The sequence below is a fragment of the Homalodisca vitripennis genome, chromosome 4 (genome assembly GCF_021130785.1).
Source record: "Homalodisca vitripennis isolate AUS2020 chromosome 4, UT_GWSS_2.1, whole genome shotgun sequence".
Lineage (NCBI taxonomy): Eukaryota > Metazoa > Arthropoda > Insecta > Hemiptera > Cicadellidae > Homalodisca > Homalodisca vitripennis.
This window is the reverse complement of record NC_060210.1, coordinates 23,987,549-24,008,590: the sequence shown is the minus strand read 5'-3', so window position 1 is coordinate 24,008,590 and position 21,042 is coordinate 23,987,549. Positions and strand designations below refer to the sequence as shown.

General features: G+C 34.2%; 3 protein-coding genes across 6 annotated transcripts in view; 2 read left to right on the top strand and 1 right to left on the bottom strand.

The window, feature by feature from the left end:
- Positions 1-15,921, top strand: part of LOC124359049 — a 37,135-nt gene extending 21,214 nt beyond the window's left edge. Inside the window, exons 1-4 of one of the 4 annotated variants that reach the window (XM_046811448.1) lie at positions 3,381-3,434; positions 8,587-8,902; positions 13,718-14,022; positions 15,644-15,921. In XM_046811448.1, coding sequence (XP_046667404.1) covers positions 13,723-14,022; positions 15,644-15,895 — 552 coding nt within the window. In that variant the 5' untranslated portion in view covers positions 3,381-3,434; positions 8,587-8,902; positions 13,718-13,722 and the 3' untranslated portion in view covers positions 15,896-15,921. Of the gene's footprint in view, positions 1-3,380; positions 3,435-8,565; positions 8,903-13,717; positions 14,023-15,643 lie in introns of those variants that run through there. The other 3 variants (XM_046811446.1, XM_046811449.1, XM_046811447.1) reach the window with 3 other exon arrangements.
- The window catches only part of LOC124359047 (DNA polymerase theta-like), an 86,237-nt gene that overhangs the window by 7,603 nt on the left and 57,592 nt on the right, over positions 1-21,042 (bottom strand). The window contains exons 23-24 of the mRNA XM_046811442.1: positions 5,714-5,978; positions 421-572 (exon numbers count right to left, since the gene is read on the bottom strand). Of these exons, the coding sequence (XP_046667398.1) occupies positions 421-572; positions 5,714-5,978 (417 nt within the window). The remainder of the gene's footprint in view (positions 1-420; positions 573-5,713; positions 5,979-21,042) is intronic.
- LOC124359048 (isatin hydrolase-like) lies at positions 16,848-19,867 on the top strand. The gene is made up of 3 exons (XM_046811444.1): positions 16,848-18,364; positions 18,835-19,139; positions 19,632-19,867. The coding sequence occupies exons 1-3, from the start codon at positions 18,079-18,081 to the stop codon at positions 19,827-19,829; spliced, it is 789 nt and encodes a 262-aa protein (XP_046667400.1). The 5' UTR covers positions 16,848-18,078; the 3' UTR covers positions 19,830-19,867.

The window sequence follows — 21,042 nt, the reverse complement described above, 5'->3', positions numbered from 1 at the left end:
TGAAAAGAAAGTGTATCGTCTACAACGTCATTGACAAAGGACCAACTTAATTGTAAACTTTCGTCATGGTTACTGATTGATCAGCTGTGTTTGTGCATCATATAACATGCTTAACAGAAAGTATGTTTATTTTAAAACTGATATGAAATACGTATAAAAATGTAATGTATTATATTTTTAATGTATTCTCTTAAAAAGTCTGATATGCATGATTTAAAAACGTCCGGTTACCCGACATTTGCACTGAAAGGGTTAAAATCTAGATATAGGTGCATCTACAGACTATGAATGAAAGTTCCCCAGAAATTGTAGCACCTTTAACCACATTTCTGGCAACACCACCAGTGAAATAAATACGGCCAAAACTGTATGTGAATAAATACATTCAGTGTTGTAGAAACACAAGATAAGAGATAATACCTCGTAGATGAGTTCATCATGCAGATGAATGATGAGATACGTCTGCAAGCCACGGAGACGCACAGTGCGGTCCACTCGCAGCATAGCTGCCTTGGCTATGTCAGCAGCAGACCCTTGGATAGTTGTGTTCACTGCTTGCCTTTCAGCTTGAGCTGCACAATCAGTATTATATCAATAGTGGATTGGTTTCTAATTCAAATAAATTACTGTAATAAACACATCACCAGCTTGATCCTGCAACTTTGGCTGATCCTCGGACAATGTCATCCAGCTCACCGGGGCCTTCTCCACTGTCAGTTTTTCCATCTCAAGATCAATGATTTCCAGGCAGGTGGACTGGAATCAGTCTTGAATTTATTAAAAATAATGTTTTTCATTTCTATGTTGAAATTTTCATGAGAACCATTTTTCAGTGACAGAATTATTTTGGAAAGTATGAAACAATAATACCATTAGCTCTTTTATATCGTTGAAATTTTATTACATTATTTAGAAAATGAATTAAACTGTTCCTATCTCTTATACAGCCTATAGGGGAGCATATAAGGTGCTTCAGCCCCTTCTTTTAAAGCTATCAGTCAGGCAGATCACGGAAAGCAGTGTTATAGTCCTGTTTGCTTGGCTTTCCCTAATATTTATTCTTTGTTATAAGACCATACACTGATGCACTGTTTGGGTTGTTCTGTAGAGCAAGATGTTGTGTTACACAATGTAAATGCTTAGGCTGTCCAAATTGTCCTGACATGTGACGAGGGTCGTCAAAATCCCCGAGATACTATGAGCTAAACCAACAGTTTTGTCATTTTCAAAGCGTTTAATAACATCTCTCATGTGTTTTGAGTAATACGTATGTTATTACGGTTTATTTGGGATTCTGTATTTTTTTAATTTATGACATCAACGATCATGGAGGCAAGCTTCTTCTTTCCACAATAATTCAGATGTAGGCCTTTACGTGAAAAATGAAATCTTCAGAATGAGTCGAGATCAATAATATTCACATTGTTCGTTCTAATAACTAATTCCCTGGTATAGTTGTTGGCTAGAGCTATGTTATAATGCATCATATTGTCAGGTTTGACATCATACCTTGGAAGAATTATTGTGCTGAATACTGTTCTGTTACCTCTCAGGGTTTTTAATTCACTTTCCATTTTTTCAAATATAACCTGTGAAGAATCTGCTCTGCACCTGACTTGACCAATCCATCAACTGAACATACCAACAAGCTTGGGTACACCCTTCCCCTGGCTGTCAGCGTAAAAATCAATTTTGACTATTCTTTATCACTTCTACCAATCTTAACATTGGTATTATATTTTAATATTCTTTTATGATTAGATTTTATGCCAAAAGAATCAACATTTACAGCTTTATTTTTCTAATCAGTGGCGGTTTCATCAGTACATGTATTATTTACCTGTTAACAGGTTTTTCCTTGATTTAGTTTCTATTATCGACACTTCTATGTTTTTTTATTGTAACCCAACCTTCATTTGACTGCATACTGATGCTGTCATCTTCAATATTCTGCTGAGATTTAAACAATGAGGGTTTGAATATCATTTCTGATACCATGTGAGAATTCAAACTTAGATACCGGTAGTTGTACCACAAGTAAGATAATTGGGCTCTCTTTGTTACAATGTCTGCGTGTCTCAATGAGCAAGGCAGTGTTGCCCACTGCCTCCAAACTGATCTCAGTCTCTGATTTTATCAGCTGTAAGAGGATGTCCATAAATAAAGTAAAGTAAATGCCACAATCCACAGTATTAGTTTGTTGTGGAACATTTACAACTTGAGGAGGAATTTCAGTCTCAATCAAATCCAAGATATTTATTAACTTTCCTGGCAACAAGCTGTGCATGAGCAAGATTACAAGTGCCACATGAATCAAAGTATAGAAACTTATGCAATGCTCTGTCAAACATCAGGTCCAATGAGTTCCTTCTGTTTTAAATAGGTTTCGTGTGCCATCTGGGTCACTGTCATTATTTTGGTGTTGAACATCATGAATAAGAAGAAATATGTGTGTGTTGTTATGCAATTCCAAAGGTTCTAAGAGGTGATCTGTATATTCAAGGCATCTAATGGCATGTGTTATTATGGTGTTCATCAACATAACATTACTGTCAAGCTTCAAAACAGCAACACTTAATGTGCCATAATATAACTGAATTAAGTCGGCTGTCACCCACTTATTTTCCAATACTGATAGAGCAATTCAGAGTCTATCATCAGTATTAGATTACTTGTTAAAAGTAGGTATTTTAAAGCAGTCTCCTCTGTTTGAGTAGATATAGAAATTGAGGAACTTAAGACTGTTCTAGGTAGCTTTGGAAAACCTTGGAGTATAGAAGACCCTTTTTGCTTATCAGTAGTATATTGTTTAAAAATTTAGATTTTTTATGAAATTTAGTAGGAGTTTTTCTATGCGCATTTTGTATTTCATTTAGAGCTATTTTCTGACTGTCCTTATTTCTCTTTGCTACTGATTTCAGTGTATACTTATTTTTATTAAACTCATTATAAGGACACATATAAGTTTTTTATTATTGTTGCAATTTCGTTTGTTGAAAAAAATACCACTGTATACTTTATTCCATTAGTAAATTTATCAATATCAATATGAGTTATTTTTGCAGGCCAAAAAGGGAACCCTTTTACTTTTGCAAACACCTAGTCATTATTTTTAAAATCTTCGTCATCAGTTATAGGTGACTTCGAGTTTTCTACTGGTGTCAAAGACATTTCAGTAAAATTATTTTATAATAACCATTAAATTATCAGATCAATAAAAACAATAATTCTATCAATGTCAAATACCAGAGTAAAAAAAGGACACAATGGTTCAGACAGACAGGCCGCTGAAGCATTGTAAGCTACAGTAAGATAGACATTACAGCAGTTTAACTTGACAGCTGTAAAAGTAAATAATCAGCTGATATCAATCAGGTAACTGAACAGTCACTGTAACTGAACAATACTCAACAGGAAATAACTGCACCAGTCAAGTGAGTGGTTTTATTTATTGATAATTTCCAGAGATTATCTTTGCCTCTTTTTATTAATTATTAATGTAGAGTTTATAGTTTAACACATAAAAATCCACTTATATATATATATATATATATATATATATATATATATATAATACATAAATCAAGGCTAAAAATAGAGTGCTTAAATACATGTGCTTTTAGTAACAAATCAAGGTAATAAGTGATTCTATTAAAACTTTAAATTATTATGTTATCTGTAGGAATTATGTTACACTAATCTGTGCTCCAAGTAAAATACTTTTCACTTATCATATACAATAAAATTTATCACTGTTAATTTAATAAAACTGTTAAAGAACCATAGATAATTTAGGCACTTAATTAAGCACTTTTTACAATTGTTAACAAAATTAATTAACACAGTTTATTAACAAATTTATTTATACCGTGATTTTCATGCTGCTGTCATGCTTACCAAAGAGAGCAATGAATCATGATGCAGTGGCATGTACCATCATTGAACTTGCTGTTGCCTATATAGAAGTAAAGATATGAGCTATAGACTTGACATTTTGCATGCAACTTCAGCAGAATCTGTTACATGATGCAGTGACATGTACCATCATTGAACTTGCTGTTGCCTATATATAAATAAAGATATGAGCTATAGACTTGACATTTTGCATACAACTTCAGCAGAATCTGTTACATGATACAGTGACATGTACCATCATTGAACTTGCTGTTGCCTATATAGAAATAAAAAGATGAGCTATAGACTTGACATTTTGCATACAACTTCAGCAGAATCTGTTACATGATGCAGTGACATGTACCATCATTGAACTTGCTGTTGCCTATATAGAAATAAAAAGATGAGCTATAGACTTGACATTTTGCATACAACTTCAGCAGAATCTGTTACATGATGCAGTGACATGTACCATCATTGAACTTGCTGTTGCCTATATAGAAATAAAGAGATGAGCTATAGACTTGACATTTTGCATGCAACTTCAGCAGAATCTGTTACGTGATGCAGTGGCATGTACCATCATTGAACTTGCTGTTGCCTATATAGAAATATAAAGATGAGCTATAGACTTGACATTTTGTATACAACTTCAGCAGAATCTGTTACGTGATGCAGTGACATGTACCATCATTGAACTTGCTGTTGCCTATATAGAAATAAAGAGATGAGCTATAGACTTGACATTTTGCATGCAACTTCAGCAGAATCTGTTACGTGATGTGTGGTCTGGCATTAACCTAACTTGTTTGTAGATCATGAACTGTCCTGAAATTATGCAAACTCGTTAAACTTTTAAGTCCAATCAGAAATGGAACTTTTTTGAGAGAAAATGTATGTAACAAGGCATGTTTTTTAAGTAAGTAGCATTTTGAAATTCTGCCTCTGTAGCACTGCAGTCGGTGTTCTGTACTTGAGCACTGTCTACCTTCGTCTGTTATCAGGTCATAGACACAATTACAGCGAAAATGGATAGTTTTTATGTCCGTTAATCTGTATTTCAAACACTCCCATCAATTATGAATCCCCTAACTGTGAAGTACGCGCTGTTATCTGTTTTCTTCGCACTAAAGGCATGAAAGGAGTTGAATTAACCTTCAGTACTGTCAAGGTACGGACAAAACATTAAGAGTGGTGGAATGACATTTAAATGGGTAAGAGTTTTAAAAGATGGGCCAAAAAATATTCGTGATAGGAAACGGAGTGGAGAACCCTCACTGATCACCAACGACTTTGTGCAGAAAGTGAAAATGAATAGACATTTTGCAACTTTTTTGTTGTCAGAAGAGTTTCTTCAAGTTTTAAGAAGTGTTCTCTATGACATTTTTATCGAGAAACATGTTTTTCTATATAAGTCCATCCATATGAGACAAAACGAACTCAAAATGTCATCATAGCATTTTGCTAAAAACAATTTAATAATCCTCCAAACAGCACCAATTTATCGCCCAGTGACTATCATTTGCTTTTTTATCAGAAGAAGCATCTTGAAGGTCAGCATAGCAACAAAGACAAAAGGGTCAAAATGATCACACTGCAGTCGCTGTTAAATTAGGTGAAAATCTTCTATGAAGACAGTATACAAAAGGTTGTTTTTGATAAGTGCCATAATATTGATGGCAGTTATGTAGAAAAGTAGATAAAAATGTGACCTTTCATGTAAAAATAAATTTTTTTTTTATTAATATACGAGCTTCATATTAATAATAAAACTGTATAATGACGAGTTATATAACAGTGATTGAAGTACTTTAAGTACCTCTGAGAGCCTTGTTATGACTATTGATCTCTGGAAGGAAGCGTTGTCGCCCCATGATTGTGGTAACGTAACCTCGGGCACGACACTGCTCTACACATCGTGCGATGTAGCTCTGTATCCCTGGGTACGTGCGATGGAAGCGCTCCACCATCTCCGCTGCTTGTGGCTCTTCTACACCCATCTCCTCCGCTAGAGTGCGCAGGCCCATGCCGTAGACCAGACCATAGCACAACTGTTTCGTGTGCTGGCGTACAGCATCTGTCACCTGCGCACACAAATTTTATTTAAGACATACTGAAATATTTTTAATGCAAAGTTATAAAATATAAGAAATGCTAATGTATGTCCTCTATCTATTTACATACCAGACATTGCATTTTACTGTTTTTACACTCCAATATAGATCAAGACATTGTTAGGGCCATTGTAGTTTCAAATGCTTTACACACACATGTACAAAGAATTAAAATCAAATCTGTTTAAAAGATAATTACTGTACATGTATGGTTTATTTTAATTCGATAAACAGAAGTAATAATTGAACTGTTAATGAGTTACATGCTATTAATGAGTTATTACATAAAAATAATTATTTATTGATTTTAACATATTAAAAACTTTAATAAATTGTAAGTATTTTATAAATATAATTTAATTATTTTTATGATTTAGTCAAATGTTAAAAAACTCCAAACCATTTGGAAGAACCTTTTACTATTTGTAACCCAATAGAGGCTTAATGAAATGGTACCAATTGAAGAGCATTTTTACAAAACTTTCTACAGTATCTACTAAAAACAAATTTTTTAGTAGAAAATATTTTTTTAATAAAATCCTAAGTACTAAATAGTTCAAAAAATATGTAATTAAGTACTGTTAACATTTTTTGCACATGATTAACAATAATAAATTTGGTAAAATAGTATAAAAAGTTTCAAAAACAAAATTTTGGTAAAACTAAGTGTCTACTTTATTTAAAAACCACTTTAAATATATTTTGCAAACATTATTGTACATTTATTGAGTGTTATATTATAATTATTAATTCAATAAATATTGACTAACAAAAAGTACTTGACAGGCCAGGACTTGAACCTGGATCTCTCATTTGCCTACTCTATCAACATACAGTGTATTGTATTATTTTTATAATATTAAAAATAAATAGTGATAAATAACTTCCACATTAATAAAAAACAAACACATACATTCTAAATATTTAAACATTTTTATGTGGTAAGTGAACTATAAAAACCAATGCGTTCATATAAAATAAAACCTAATATAACTCGTGTGAATAACAAAATTTTCCAGATAAGACGTAAATACACATAACACAGCTATGGTGAAAAGGGCTGATTCGATGTGAATGTTGAATTTAGCTTCAGTTCACCTTCCTCTCACATGCAGCATCTGAAATCTGATGCTGTTGCAGACTTGACTCCCGAAATCTAGAGTCATGTTTGTCTGAAGTGATCCAAAAATAGTCGGTAACAATGTGACAAGTCTATAGATGTTGGTTTTCGAGATATAGTGCAGACAGACAGACAGACAGAAATAAACTTTTGCAGCTCCACCAGAGATTCGCTTACACTCAGGCAATAACATTTCTATCGTACATATAACCGTTAAACAACACGGTGTATAATGAACCTCTAAGTTCAAGTAGACAGCAAACCCTTGACCACCAAACAAAGAAGTGTCGCTGCAAGACAGTCTGGTCAATATTGACTAGCGCTTCAAGAACTTGTAGTCACTTTTTGCATCTGCATAATGCAACTGTCCCAATCTAACTATTTGAAATAATACAGTTAGTTCAAAAAATCATTTATTAACTACATAGTTTGAAGTTCAATTGTAGCTCCACTTAAATCATACAAACTATCATGGAATTAAAGTCTAGAATAAACCTTCTTAACAGCAGATGACTATTCTAAAATGTCTGTGAACAGACAGACTGATACACAGAAATTAAATTTATCCAGGTCCACAAGCAATAGGCTTTGCTAACACTTTGCCAATAAGAGCAAAGATTAAAACTGAAGCAATCAAATACTCTTTGAAATTGGGTTTTCACAATTAATGTCTTCTTAAAGGGAAAAAAAGATAGGTAACATGCACAGTTTTCTTATGGTTTACTTATTAAGAACTCATCTTTCGTTATAAAAAATACAGTTTAATTGAGTGATACAAGAAATCAGTAACACCACGTTTAGTGCACTTAAAAAAGCAGTTAGATTTTAGTTTTTATTAAGTGCACGTGTTAGAGATAGAGTGCATGGAGTTGACATAAACAGGACTGCGTGTCACAACGCTCTGCTATGATTTGTTTGTTTTAACCTAGATTGTATTATGTGTTAGATTAGTTATAGACCTCAGGGAGAGATCAGAGTGCAGAACTTAGAACATAGTATTACTGATATTCTGTATCACTAGACAATGGCAAGTGTCCGAAAAAATCCTATTTCCTTCACAATCCTTCCATTGTCAAAAAATAACTTTATACAAAGAAGTTTTAATTGACTAATTCCATTTATAAGCAAACAAAGGTTTGGGGGAAGCAAATCCATTGTGCATGTTGATAACTAAGTGATAATTGTATAGTAGCTAAGAGTTTAAGTATGGATATTTAAAGTCAAAACATCAATTTCGGATTAGTAAAAAATATAAAAAAGGAATAATAACTTACGGGTACACATCTCCATTACACACTTCAGGTTACACTGTTCAATATAATACTGTATAACAAATTCCGTTGTACTAAACAAACCAGTCTGATATTCACTGATATCCAGTTGCTCAAGGTCAGTGACAATAGAGTAAACAAGAGTCAATTCTCACACTGTTGACAGATCAGATAATTGCTGTTGTAGACTACTGGTCAGTGGTCAGTCCATGTGAGTCATGTTGAGAAGCTTGCTGCTGTCCTGCATCTCTCTGCCTTGGGTCCTGGGCCTGTCCGAACCCCAGGACCTCTCTCACAGCTATGACAACTCCACCCTCTACTGGGCGTTCAGCACACACCGTTTACCTTCACCAAAGTGGTCACTGCCCCCCTGGATCAGTGGTACGCTGTCAACGAGTTCCAGACCGCAGAGCACTGTGGCACCCACCTCGACGCTCCGTACCACTTCAACTACAATGGCTGGCAGGTGGGCGACATTCCTCTTCACCGACTCATCGGCAGAGGTAAGATATTTTTGAATATATAGAAAAAGACATCTAAAAAAATACTGCCACCTTGTTTTTCAATTTCCCTTAATGATAGCGTTCAACTTCTGGAGTGTGTTGAAAATATCCACTCTATCGACAATTTAAAAAACTCCCATTTCAATATTACTTACTGGGCCTTCTAAAACTCAACACAGAACCAAAATTAACAATAAAAGTAACAAGGTAATGAAGACACAACACATTGATAAAAATAAAATAATGTTGGTGGCAGACAGTCATGGAAAATATTAGGGCATATTATAACAAAATAAACTTGGTTGTGAATACAAGGTGACAATAGTGAATACTTCTGGGATACTTAAGTCTGGGGTAATTATCTTGCAAAAAGTCTCCTAGAATTGACATAAGATTTCACTTTCAATGACCAGTCTATATTTTTGGCTGGACTAACAGCATTGAAGATATTGATAACTCATCCAACAAACCCAATAATTTTGATTTTGAAATCTTCAGTAAAGTTACACAGATTACAAATTTAAGTTTAATAAAAAATTAATACTTATAGAAAAAAACAATGTAACAGTACCAACATTCCACAGAAACTTTCAGTATTTTTTATGTCATAATGATCTTATTATGAAATTAAAATATTATGGTGTGCAAGATGTTCCACTTTCATTCCTCAAATCATACCTTACTGACTGTACAAAAAAAAGTATGTGATGATGAGGTGTGGTAAAAATAAACAGAAGTTAAGTGGGGTGTCCCCCAGGGCTCTGTCTTTGGCCCTTTGTTGTTTTTAATATCAATTCATGACTTTCCTTATTCACTAAATACATTAATAACTTTATATGCAGATGACACTACTTCTTTGAATATCAGCCAAAATATAAATCAACTCAAAGAAACTGTTCATAAAACATTGGCTGACGCTTCACAGTGGTTTAATACTGAATTGATTTCTATTAAATACAGAAAAACCTACAAATATAATAGTTAGCTTAAGACCAGTGGATATTGATGATGAAGATTTGTTAAGTAAAGTTAAGTTTTCAGGGATTTCCCTTGATAGTAAATTGAGTTGGGATATACATGTGGATTTTATAGCTTCAAAATTGTCAAGAACAACTTATTTATTAAGACGGGTTATGTGTTTTTGTGCCTACAACCTATATAAGAACTGCTTATTTCTCCTATTTCCAATCCATTTTAAGGTATAGTCTCATACTATGGGGTAATTGCAGTAGGATAATTGAAATTTTAACTGCTCAAAAGAAAGCTGTAAGAATTATTTCAGGATCAAACCCTTTAGACCATTGTAACCCCTTTTTGTAGCTCAGGAAATACCTATGGTAATCAATTGTATATTTTCGATTTAGTAGTGTACATTATGAAAAATCCAGGTAAATTAGTCTTCAGAACCAATATTCATAACCACAATACCAAGAATCGAAATAATTCAGTTATTAAACTTAACCATCTTAGTAAAAGCGTGAACAGTCACAGAGTAATTTCATTAAAAGTTTTCAATAAATTGATGCCATTGGTTGATAAATATCCTGACTTAATGTTCAGAACAAGCGTTATAGGTGGTTGCAGGTTAATCCTTTTTACAGCCTTCAAGAGGTTTGTGGAATTGGTCAAATTGCTTTTTGTGAATTGTTTACTCTTTCATTTTTTTTGTCTAAACTCTTTACTAGTTACTTTTTCTTGTTATTTTAAGTTAGTCTATAACCTCCATTTGTTATTTATTTGATGTTATTGTTAGTTTATGTATATAAATATTTTACTAATTGTTGAATTTTAGTTTCGTAGATTAATGCCATTGTTATAAAGCTTTTAATTGTCATTTAATTGATGTTATTTAACTAATTGATGGCATTGATTGTTTTAACAACTCTTTTTACACCTTAACATACATTAATCAAAGTAGAAAAAAGTATGAATTTAAAATTTAATAGTTTATCTGTAATTTATATTTATAAGTATATCTAGACCTGGCGTTGTGGTGCAATACTAAAGTTGTTAATATCTGTAATAAGTCTTACAGCTATAAATTGATTGATTTCATAGTTTCTTATTTTTCAATGAATATTTAGTACTGTCTTTCAGTAAAATAATGGAAACTAAATTTAAGATATTGTTAAGAAAAATTAAATAAAAACTATCTAATTAACTAGTTAGTTACTATGTATGACTAGTTCTACAATTGTAACTTCAGTTACAATGCTAACAATTATGTTGACAAATAATTTTTTCCCAATTTTTCTCACTTAAAATTGCACTACATATTGAAAACTTTCATAGATATAGTATAAGTATGTCTCAGTAGCTAAATTAGTATTTTTCATCAAGTAAATATAAGACACGCTTTTATCACACTTTTTGTTTTTTACCAAAATAATAACCTCAGTATTTAAAATAATATAAAGCTATTGCTTTTTCAAAATTCTATTGTACTATTAATCACAAAAAAAAATTTTAACACATTGACTGTGGCGGACAATCACTACTAATTATCCGGTTGTTCCAAAGTTAATGCATGATAGACATTGCAGTTCAGGTGTTATTCAAGGCTGATTTTCTGAATTAAAAAAAATTTTTAGTATTCTATTACAACTTTGTTTTTATTAATCACTTAGGAAACAAACTACTGTACATTATTCAATTAGTTTTAATTTGTAATTCCAAATCTTGCATTATTAATCCATGAATAAAACTTTATAAAGAAACTACTAATTGTAAACATGATCTTTGGCTGCAGCTGTGTTCTTGAGAAATAATTGACATGTCCACAATAATTACAACCCACACTTACTCTTGAGATGAAAAGACTTCCTTATTAACATCATAGACCACTGCTGATAGACATGAGTGATTGTACTCAGTCTCGTAATTGGTCAATATCTAAAAATAACCTGTTATAAAATGACACTGAGCAATTTAACCAAAAAAAACTTAAATATTTATAACAAAATGTTCACTATCTATTTTATTAATTTACTAAATACGAGGACTATGATAGTTTAACAGTGATGAATTATGACATGATCAAAACATATAAATAAACAAACACTTTAATGGCGTAGGCCTTATCCTGTTTCAGAAAAACATTGTAATTGATTTTACAATGGTGACAATTTTAAACCTTTGATGAAGTTTCACAAAAGTTATAAAAAATAGAAAAATGTATCTAAAAAAGTATTACAAAATTTTTATAAAGGGGAAAACTAGAATTCCCTTTTATAATGACTGAATGAGACAAAAATTTATAAACATGTTTTATTAACATTAAAAAAACATTATTTCATGTAATTAATTATGTTTATACAATTATCTTTTGTTTTTGCCAATTTTATTAAATTTGACAAAAAATTTCACTTTCAAAATCAGAAAATATGTATTAATTAATATCACTAGTAAGGTAGATAACCTTAAGCTGATATACAGTAGTTGCATGTTCCAACTGGAGATATGGAAAATAGAATGAGATGAAAACTGGAATTGGTACTGATCTGCATCAAAAAAGAAATTGAATAAGAGTGAACACCACATACATAATTAGCTATATTTGCCCAAGGCCCTGCCTCCGACCATAAGTTAGCTCCATTTTATCATGTGTATGATGTCCCCCAGTGTCACCAGTAAAACCATACTAATAAATGTTCTGTGTATCCTGCAAGGAATCATCCAGGAAGATTTGAAGGAGTACCAATCTAACCATGTCCAGGAATTATGGATGACAAGCACTATATTCTTACTGTAATAATTGTTTGTCAGGCAGAACCATGAACAATCCTATTTCAAGTTGGTAATGTGGCACTTTTTGCCCTAAACAATAATTCTCGCCAGGGCTAGATTTTAAACGCTGTGGTTCTTACAAATTCAGGAAAATTCATTATTGTTTATATCTTGGCAATAGTTACACATGGACATAGACCATGTGAAGTTAGCTACCCTAAAACCTTTACATTTTTGTATAAATTATTATGATTTTTTAAACTGTTAAACTAGTTACAAGGTTTTAGGGAAATACTTCATTGCATTTAAAAGAATAAAACATAAATATATGAGTAAAATAAGGAGTACTTAAAAAAATAGAACTTTATTTCTTTATACTATACACTCTGTACTTCATCATTTTCATGTCGAAAAGTTATGTAAAGGTTTAGTTAGGACATTACATAGATTTCAATGGTTTCTAATGCATTTTTATACAAAACAAAACTGATCTTCTTTTGTTAAAAATCTATTTTAATTTTAAGATAGATTTTAACTGTTAAAAAACTTTAAAAGTTCTCAAGCGTTACAGTACATTATTACAAAATATTAGGTTTAGATACTGAAAGTGATGTTTAGAATAATAATTTAATTTAAGGAAATATTTTAAATCGTATTTAATAGTAAATTATATTTATTTAATATATTTTTTCAGGAACTATACATCTTGTGCTTGTGTGTGTGTGTGTAAGATTGAAACACAAAAAGGACTTGCTCCGCCGGGACTCAAACCCAGATCCGAGCATATCTTTAGTATGTGCATTAAAGAACACAGTGAGAAAGAAACAAAAATAGTGAAGTACAATTTATTTATTTTGAGTTTCTCTTAGTTGTTCTGTGCCATGATATAATTTACATAAATATGAATAGATGACTTGATGCTTAGCTTTAAATACAACAAAAAACATGTACATCATGTTTCCTTTTGCTTTCTACCCAGAAGAAATAAAAACCAAATTTAATTATAATTATGGATGTTTTACAAAGTTTAAATCTACAGTAATTCATCAGAAAAGGTTTCTTCTATTAACAAGTAATCTGGTTGTCTAGCTGTGATGGTGGACTTGAGACAGAAGGCAAGTAATGACTCAGACTACCAGGCGAGTGTAGAGGACTTTGAAGAGTGGGAGGAGCAGCACGGCCCAATACCAGAGGGAGCTGTGGTCATCATGGACTTCGGTTGGGCCAGCAAGTACAAGAATGCGACCGAGTACTTTGGTACTCCCTTCACCAACAATACAGAACTATACCACTTCCCTGGACTTTCTGGAGCTGGAGCGCAGTGGTTGGCAGAGACAGGCAAGGTGTTTGGTGTGGGGACAGACACTGCCTCCATCGACTACGGCCAGACTAAGGTTAGTATTAGCCAATCAACAATACAGAACTATACCACTTCCCAGGACTCTCTGGAGCTGTAGCGCAGTAGCTGGCAGAGACAAGCAAGGTGTTTGGTTGTGGGGACAGACACTGCCTACATCGACTATGCCAGACTAAGGTTAGTACTAGCCAATCAACAATACATAACTATACCACTTCCCTGGACTCTCTGGAGCTGGAGCGCAGTGGATGGTAAAGGCAATCAAGGTGTTTGGTTGTGGGGGCAGACACTGCCTCCATCGACTATGCCAGACTAAAGTTAGTATTAGCCAATCGACAATACATAACTATACCACTTCCCTGGACTCTCTGGAGCTGGGGCGCAGTGGATGGTAGAGACCGGCAAGGTGTTTGGTTGTGGGGGCAGACACTGCCTCCATCGAGTACGGCCAGACTAAAGTTAGTATTAGCCAATCAACAATACATAACTATACCACTTCCCTGGACTCTCTGGAGCTGGGGCGCAGTGGATGGTAGAGACCGGCAAGGTGTTTGGTGTGGGGACAGACACTGCCTCCATCGACTACGGCCAGACTAAGGTCAGTATTAGCCAATCAACAATACATAACTATACCACTTCCCTGGACTCTCTGGAGCTGGAGCGCAGTGGATGGTAGAGACCGGCAAGGTGTTTGGTTGTAGGGGCAGACACTGCCTCCATCGACTATGCCAGACTAAGGTTAGTATTAGCCAATCAACAAGACAGAAATCATCTTTTTATTATAAATCAATTTTAATTCTTTGATGAAATTTTATTTTTGACATTGGAAGGATTGAAGATGATTTTTTTAGACATTTACCACTGTTCTGTGATACAAGAAATCAGTAACACTAAGTTCTGAGATCTGCAATATTTAATCTTTTCTTCAGGTGGTTAACTAGCCTAATACACAATTACAATTAAAATAAACAAATAAATTATACCAGGGCGTTGTGACATGCATAAGTCAGAAATCACAAGTTTTGTCACAATCCCTTGCACAATATCTCTAAAACATGTACCTAATAAAAACAAAACAGTAATTATTCAAAATAAACTAAAGAATACAGGTCACAATAGGTCTGCACTGACTAACCAACCACTGAGAGCTGATCAGAGGCCAATATTAAATAGCAATTAACACAGCAGAAACAATATGGTGGCAAAACATGAAACAGAAGTGGGCCTCTTTTATCATTGGTTCATTCTAGATGAACTTCTCAAAACCATACTGTGACTCCAAATCGGTTTATTACAAATCTATTTGATAGCTAGGTTTCCTTGGTTAGTCGTTTTTCAAAATCTGGTCAGTTCTAAGTGGTTGGTCATCAGTTGCAGTGCTATTGAGACCTGTATTCTTTAGTTCAGTTTTTTAAGACAGCTTTAACAATTTAATTACATTAATGACAAAGATTCAGTGGAGAAATTAATTTTTGATTTTGTATAGAAATATAAACAAGACAACAGACATCACAATCTAGAGGTGCCAGACCTCTATGGCAATATGGAAATGGTGAAATACAATGTCTGGTACATAAAGGGAAGAATTTTGTGTCATATAAGTTCTAAGGTGTACCTCGCACATAATGCACTAAAAACATTATGTCTGTTATGTTAAGGACTTCAAGGCCCACAAAGTGCTCTCAGCACACAACATCTACAACCTGGAGCACTTGGCCCTGCCCCCCACCCCTCTACCCCCCTCCGGCTACCAGTTACTGTCCTTACCCATCAAGATCCGTCACGGCACTGGGGGACCTGTCAGAGTCGTGGCACTACCCTATGCAGCGTCTTCCGCCACGCTCACCTCGCCATTGGTTACACTCATCTACTTCTGTACAGCCTGTCTTTTATTATTTGTAAAACATTAAAAATAAAGATTTGTTATATTACTGGACATAACACCCATCATTGCTACTTTACAAACTGAAAACATAAAATCACTATACTACAGAATTTTGAAGTGTGATTGTCCAAAAATTTAATTTGGTTTTTCAGTAAAAAATTCTATTTTGTGATAAGTCCTCACTCTGAGTAAAAATGAAGCTCATTTGGTAATGTCTGTTTATGTGTTTGTATAGTTGTATGTAAACAAAGGAACTTGGCAAAACAAACAAACCGATTTTTACCATAGGCAAACTCATTTTTAGTCTAAATACTAAGTTTTAGTAAAAAAAAACCAACATTCTCTAAATAATTATTAATTTTGTGCTACTCTTTTAGATTGATAAAAACTGCATCTATCTCAAAATGTTTCACTCATAAAATATTTAATTGTAATACAGACCACATGGATGAGCTTTATTTTGATGGCTTTGAATTGTTTTATACGTTACATAAGTACAATTTATAAATAACTTAAAAACCTGTTTTAACTAGTACTCTAAATGGTTAAAATGGAAAAAACCATAACTTTTGATATAAGAATTATTTTAATTTTACATAAAAGTGCAGTTGAAACCAAGGCGACTAAAATGATGCTCAACATAAACTTCCCAGAACCTTCTGATAGAGACAAGATAAGATGCTTAGTGTTGTAAGAAGAGTGTTCTATTTAGTGTTCAGTTAAGGTAATCGTGTGAGGGACATGGTTAGTGTTGTGAGTGCAAGTTCATTAGTATAATAAAATATTAAACTAATTGACATCAACAATGTCAAATTACAGTAATATTCATATTATGTAAAATACAGTGATGAAGTTTCATGAAATTTGAAATGTACTGCTCATTTCATTCTCAAGGTATCCTGTGGAAGACAGACAGGCAAAAGTCGAATTTTCCCAGCCTACTGAGTGTTCATAAGCTTTATCTGTTTATGACATATCCTGTACATAGTTAGGCTTTATACTAATGCTCAGATAAATCTCATGGAGGGACTAACACTACAGATGAATTCAATGATGCCTACATAGAAATGAAGCATCAGGTAAAGTTTCCAGGTTTATTGTTTGATTAGTTTTGAAGAAATCGTACATACTGACGGACAGAAGAGACATTTTTGCAGCTCTATGAGGCTTCCTTAATGCTCAACCAGTTATGTGATGTGGTATTGTACAGGTGGTAGCATTCAGTACCATTTTGAGTATGCCAGAATGTCCAATATCTGTATTTCCTGAGTAACTGTAAGTGGCATGGGGCCTCATAAATGAATGAATATAATTTATTTATGTTTATAAAGAGACATTTTTGCAGCTCTATGAGGTTTCCTTAATGCTCAACCAGTTATGTGATGTGGTATTGTACAGGTGGTAGCATTCAGTACCATTTTGAGTACGCCAGAATGTCCAATATCTGTATTTCCTGAGTAACTGTAAGTGGCATGGGGCCTCATAAATGAATGAATATAATTTGAGAGTTAAAGTTAGATTTCAGCACTACCAAAGTATTTTGGATTCCACACAAAAAACTTAGGATTCGTTCAGCCTTATTTTGACGACTAACACTTCACTGACATGTTTTGCTCGTCCTTTCTTCATATGTTTTAAAACACACACCTGAGTATGTTGCCACAAAAATATTTTAACTGAACATTTTGTGGCTTATGGCATCATTTTAAAGATGTTACAGTGGAATTCTTTTCAGAGCATTAATATTCATAAATTATGTCAGGTTTAAATTCTAATAGATTATTTGGCTATAGCTAGTTCATTCATGATAATTTGACATCATGGGATGAACTCGTGGTATTACTGTGGATACGTAACAGTACAGCTTTATATTTGAACTAGGGCCTACCATTTCACAAAAATATACTCGAAAATTTTGAAGTTTGGTAACGAAGAACTGTTTGGTTGAATGTTTGTCACCTATTTTAAGTCAATCAAACAGTCAATTCAACAAAATTACCACTTAAAAAGAATTCTTGAGTTATTGTTAAGAGACATTAACCGCTTTCTCATGCCGTGGTGCGTAACTAATCACTCAGTTGTAACTGTTAGCACAACTGTAACCGTATCCGAGTGATTGGTTACATTAAAAAATTGCTCACGTATCTTGACGATAGTTGGAGAATACATACTTTGTTGTGTACAGTCTGTTACACTTAGCTCAGTGAGATGTACAGTCTGTTCACAATGCTGGCGTACACACTTCCTCTAGTCCTGTCAGAGATGCCAGAGCCAGTCGACCTCACACACACCTACGACGAAGACACTCTTCATTTCTCAGTTTACAGATCATTCAACTTGACCAAGGTCTATATGCAAGGAGTCAACACATTCTTCAGTTCCAATGACTTCCAGACTGCTGAGCACCTCGGTACCCACATGGACGCTCCCTATCACTTTAACCCTGACGGCGTACGAGTCGATGAGATACTTGTTAGTAGATTTATTGGACAAGGTATGTACACTTCTAACACAATTAGCAAACACACCTGCAATTTTTTTTTATCTGCACTTTACAGAAGCTCACCTGATTAACTGATTTAAGGATTTATAAACCATCATTTGACATTCTCAAAAAATCTATATTTGGACAATATTGATGAAATCAAGTAAACAGCTTACAAAAATTTGCACACATAAACAATAATGTGAAAAGGGTCAGGGTATTTGGAAAGTTGACAATAAGGCGTAATTAAAAAGTTAGTACCGTCTCACTTTGTTATTGGTGTTATTATTTCTTCTTGTCTCTTACTTGTTTGGCAACTATCAAATTATATCAAATCTTCCTCATCCTTTATATTTGTTAACTCAACTATTTCTTTAGTATCTAATCATTTATCTTTCCAAGTCTGGAGACATACGTCTGTCTCGGACCGTATTACTAATGGATTAATAGGTGTGGCTCAGTAACTGGCACTATTCCAGCTGTTATTGTGGACTTAAGGACCAAGGCTCAGGCTGATCCGGAGTATCTTGTGACCCCTGAGGACTTTATCGGATGGGAGAGACGTTACGGACCGATACCGAAGGGTGCCATTATAATCTTGGACTTTGGGTGGGCTGTCAAGTACACCAACCCTCAGGAGTTCTTCGGCACCGCAAACATCAACGACTACACCACCTACCGCTTCCCTGGTCTCTCTGTAGCCGGGGCCCGCTGGCTGATCAACACTGGTCGAGTGTATGGCGTCGGCACTGACACAGCCTCCATAGATTGTGGCCGCAGCACGGTAACTCAAGTACACCCTAGGCTTGTACAGTAACTCATGTTCTAGTAGCTGATAAATAGTGGTAATATTACATTGGACTAAGCAGCTGTGCCTCCTTCACAAACTTATCCTTTGCAGCCTTTAACATTTGTTTTTGATTAAGACAAGCGATATGGGAAGGTATTTTGTTAAAAAAATTTTAAGGCATATACGATGGGCTTTTTTCTAATAAGGAGAGATCATGGTGATGATACTGAAATGTTCTATTGTTCCTTTAAAGTTTTGTTTGTTTTTAAGTGATTTCAGTAGACTTTAGTTGCCTTGGCTAATACTTAATCAGCTTATGAATTTTTTTTACCCAACATCAAAGTCCAAGACATGGTTAAGAACTTAACTGATTATTATGTAAAGATACAGATATAAGGAAAATATCTGTAATACCAGAATAATACCTGTAATTGGGTTAGTAAATGATAATCATCATACATGTTTACAACAACAAAATTTTTACAGGACTTCCCAGCCCATAAGGTTCTGTCTAAAACCACTATATATAACCTGGAGATGGTGGCACTTCCTAAAGAACCTCTGCCTCCCACCGGCTTCCAGATCGCAGCGTTGCCCATGAAGATAAGGGAGGGGACAGGGGCACCAGTCCGAATTCTTGCCATTCCCAACCCATTTCTCCAACACACAAACATGCCATTGTAGGCTAAACTATTCCAATAAACTTTTCCATTTAAATATAATTTATTCAACTGTTTACTTTTACAAAGTAATAAATCAAGTACTGACTACCTGAGATAGGACCAAAAATGCGTCTTAACTAACTTATGTCCTCCTACTAACCAATACAAGAGCACAAAATTTGATACTCAGGTGTAAAGCTGTACAACTTGATCCACTTAAGACTAGAGTATAAAGATCACCTGATACCTCTTAGTTACCAAACCAAGTTCGCTAACATTGCTTTGCTAACATTGCTGTTCATTTCCGTGTTATTAAAAGTGTTCAAAGGTATATAAGATCATAATTTGAAAATATGAGAAAAGAGGAAGCAGGATAAAGCTGGATGTATCACTGTTTTTGTTCTAACGCGATTACTGTCTACCTATCTATTTATCTAATACTGTTGCATATTATACTAGACAATGTTTGGTGAGTGTTGGCGAAGTCTATTGCTTGAGGAGCTGGAAATATTACATTTCTGCCACTCTGACTGTCCACATGATTTATCAAGAATAATCTGACCTACATTAAAATTTAAAGCTTTATTTCTGTATGGACAAAATTTATTTAGATAATGGTGCATATCACTTGATGGGATTTAGCTGAACGTTAGTAAACATGTTTACATTGGTCTTATACTTCCTGATAGTCAGGCTGCACTAAAGGCACTCGATACCTGTTCGTTTGAATTGAAGCAGTCTGGGAATGTAAGAATGCTCTAGCTGAGCTGGCAACGAATAACAGAGCAACACTCGATTGGGTGCCGGGTCATGAAGGCATTCATGGAAATGAAAAAGCAGACATCCTCACCAAAAAGGGAGCGGAGTCCATAATGGTGGGGCCTGAGCCAGGTTGCGGGATAGCCTTCTCCAATAGTAAAGATCTGGTCAAAGATTGGGAAAAGAGGATAAGAAACATTAATTGGAGTAGAGCCTCAGGATTAAGACTATCCAAAATGTTTATTTCTCCTTCAGTTAAAGGGTGGATAGCTCTCTTAGATCAAAATAAGTAGGATATAAGACAAATATTAGGAATGTTGCCAGGACATGACCCCCTAAGGTAACATCTTATGATGGTGGACCTAAGCCAGACTGACGAATGTAGACTCTGTGGAGAAGAGGAGGAAAACAGCAGAGCATATCTGATTAGATTGTCCTGCCATCTTAGAAACTCAGAAAAGATTCCTGGGAGCATA

Excerpts from the sequence above, each read along its gene's own strand:
- LOC124359048 (XM_046811444.1), top strand. The coding sequence starts at position 18,079 with ATGTACAGTCTGTTCACAATGCTGGCGTACACACTTCCTCTAGTCCTG. Across the intron at positions 18,365-18,834 it reads TAGTAGATTTATTGGACAAG|CTGTTATTGTGGACTTAAGG; the intron begins GTATGTACACTT and ends GCACTATTCCAG. Across the intron at positions 19,140-19,631 it reads TAGATTGTGGCCGCAGCACG|GACTTCCCAGCCCATAAGGT; the intron begins GTAACTCAAGTA and ends AAATTTTTACAG.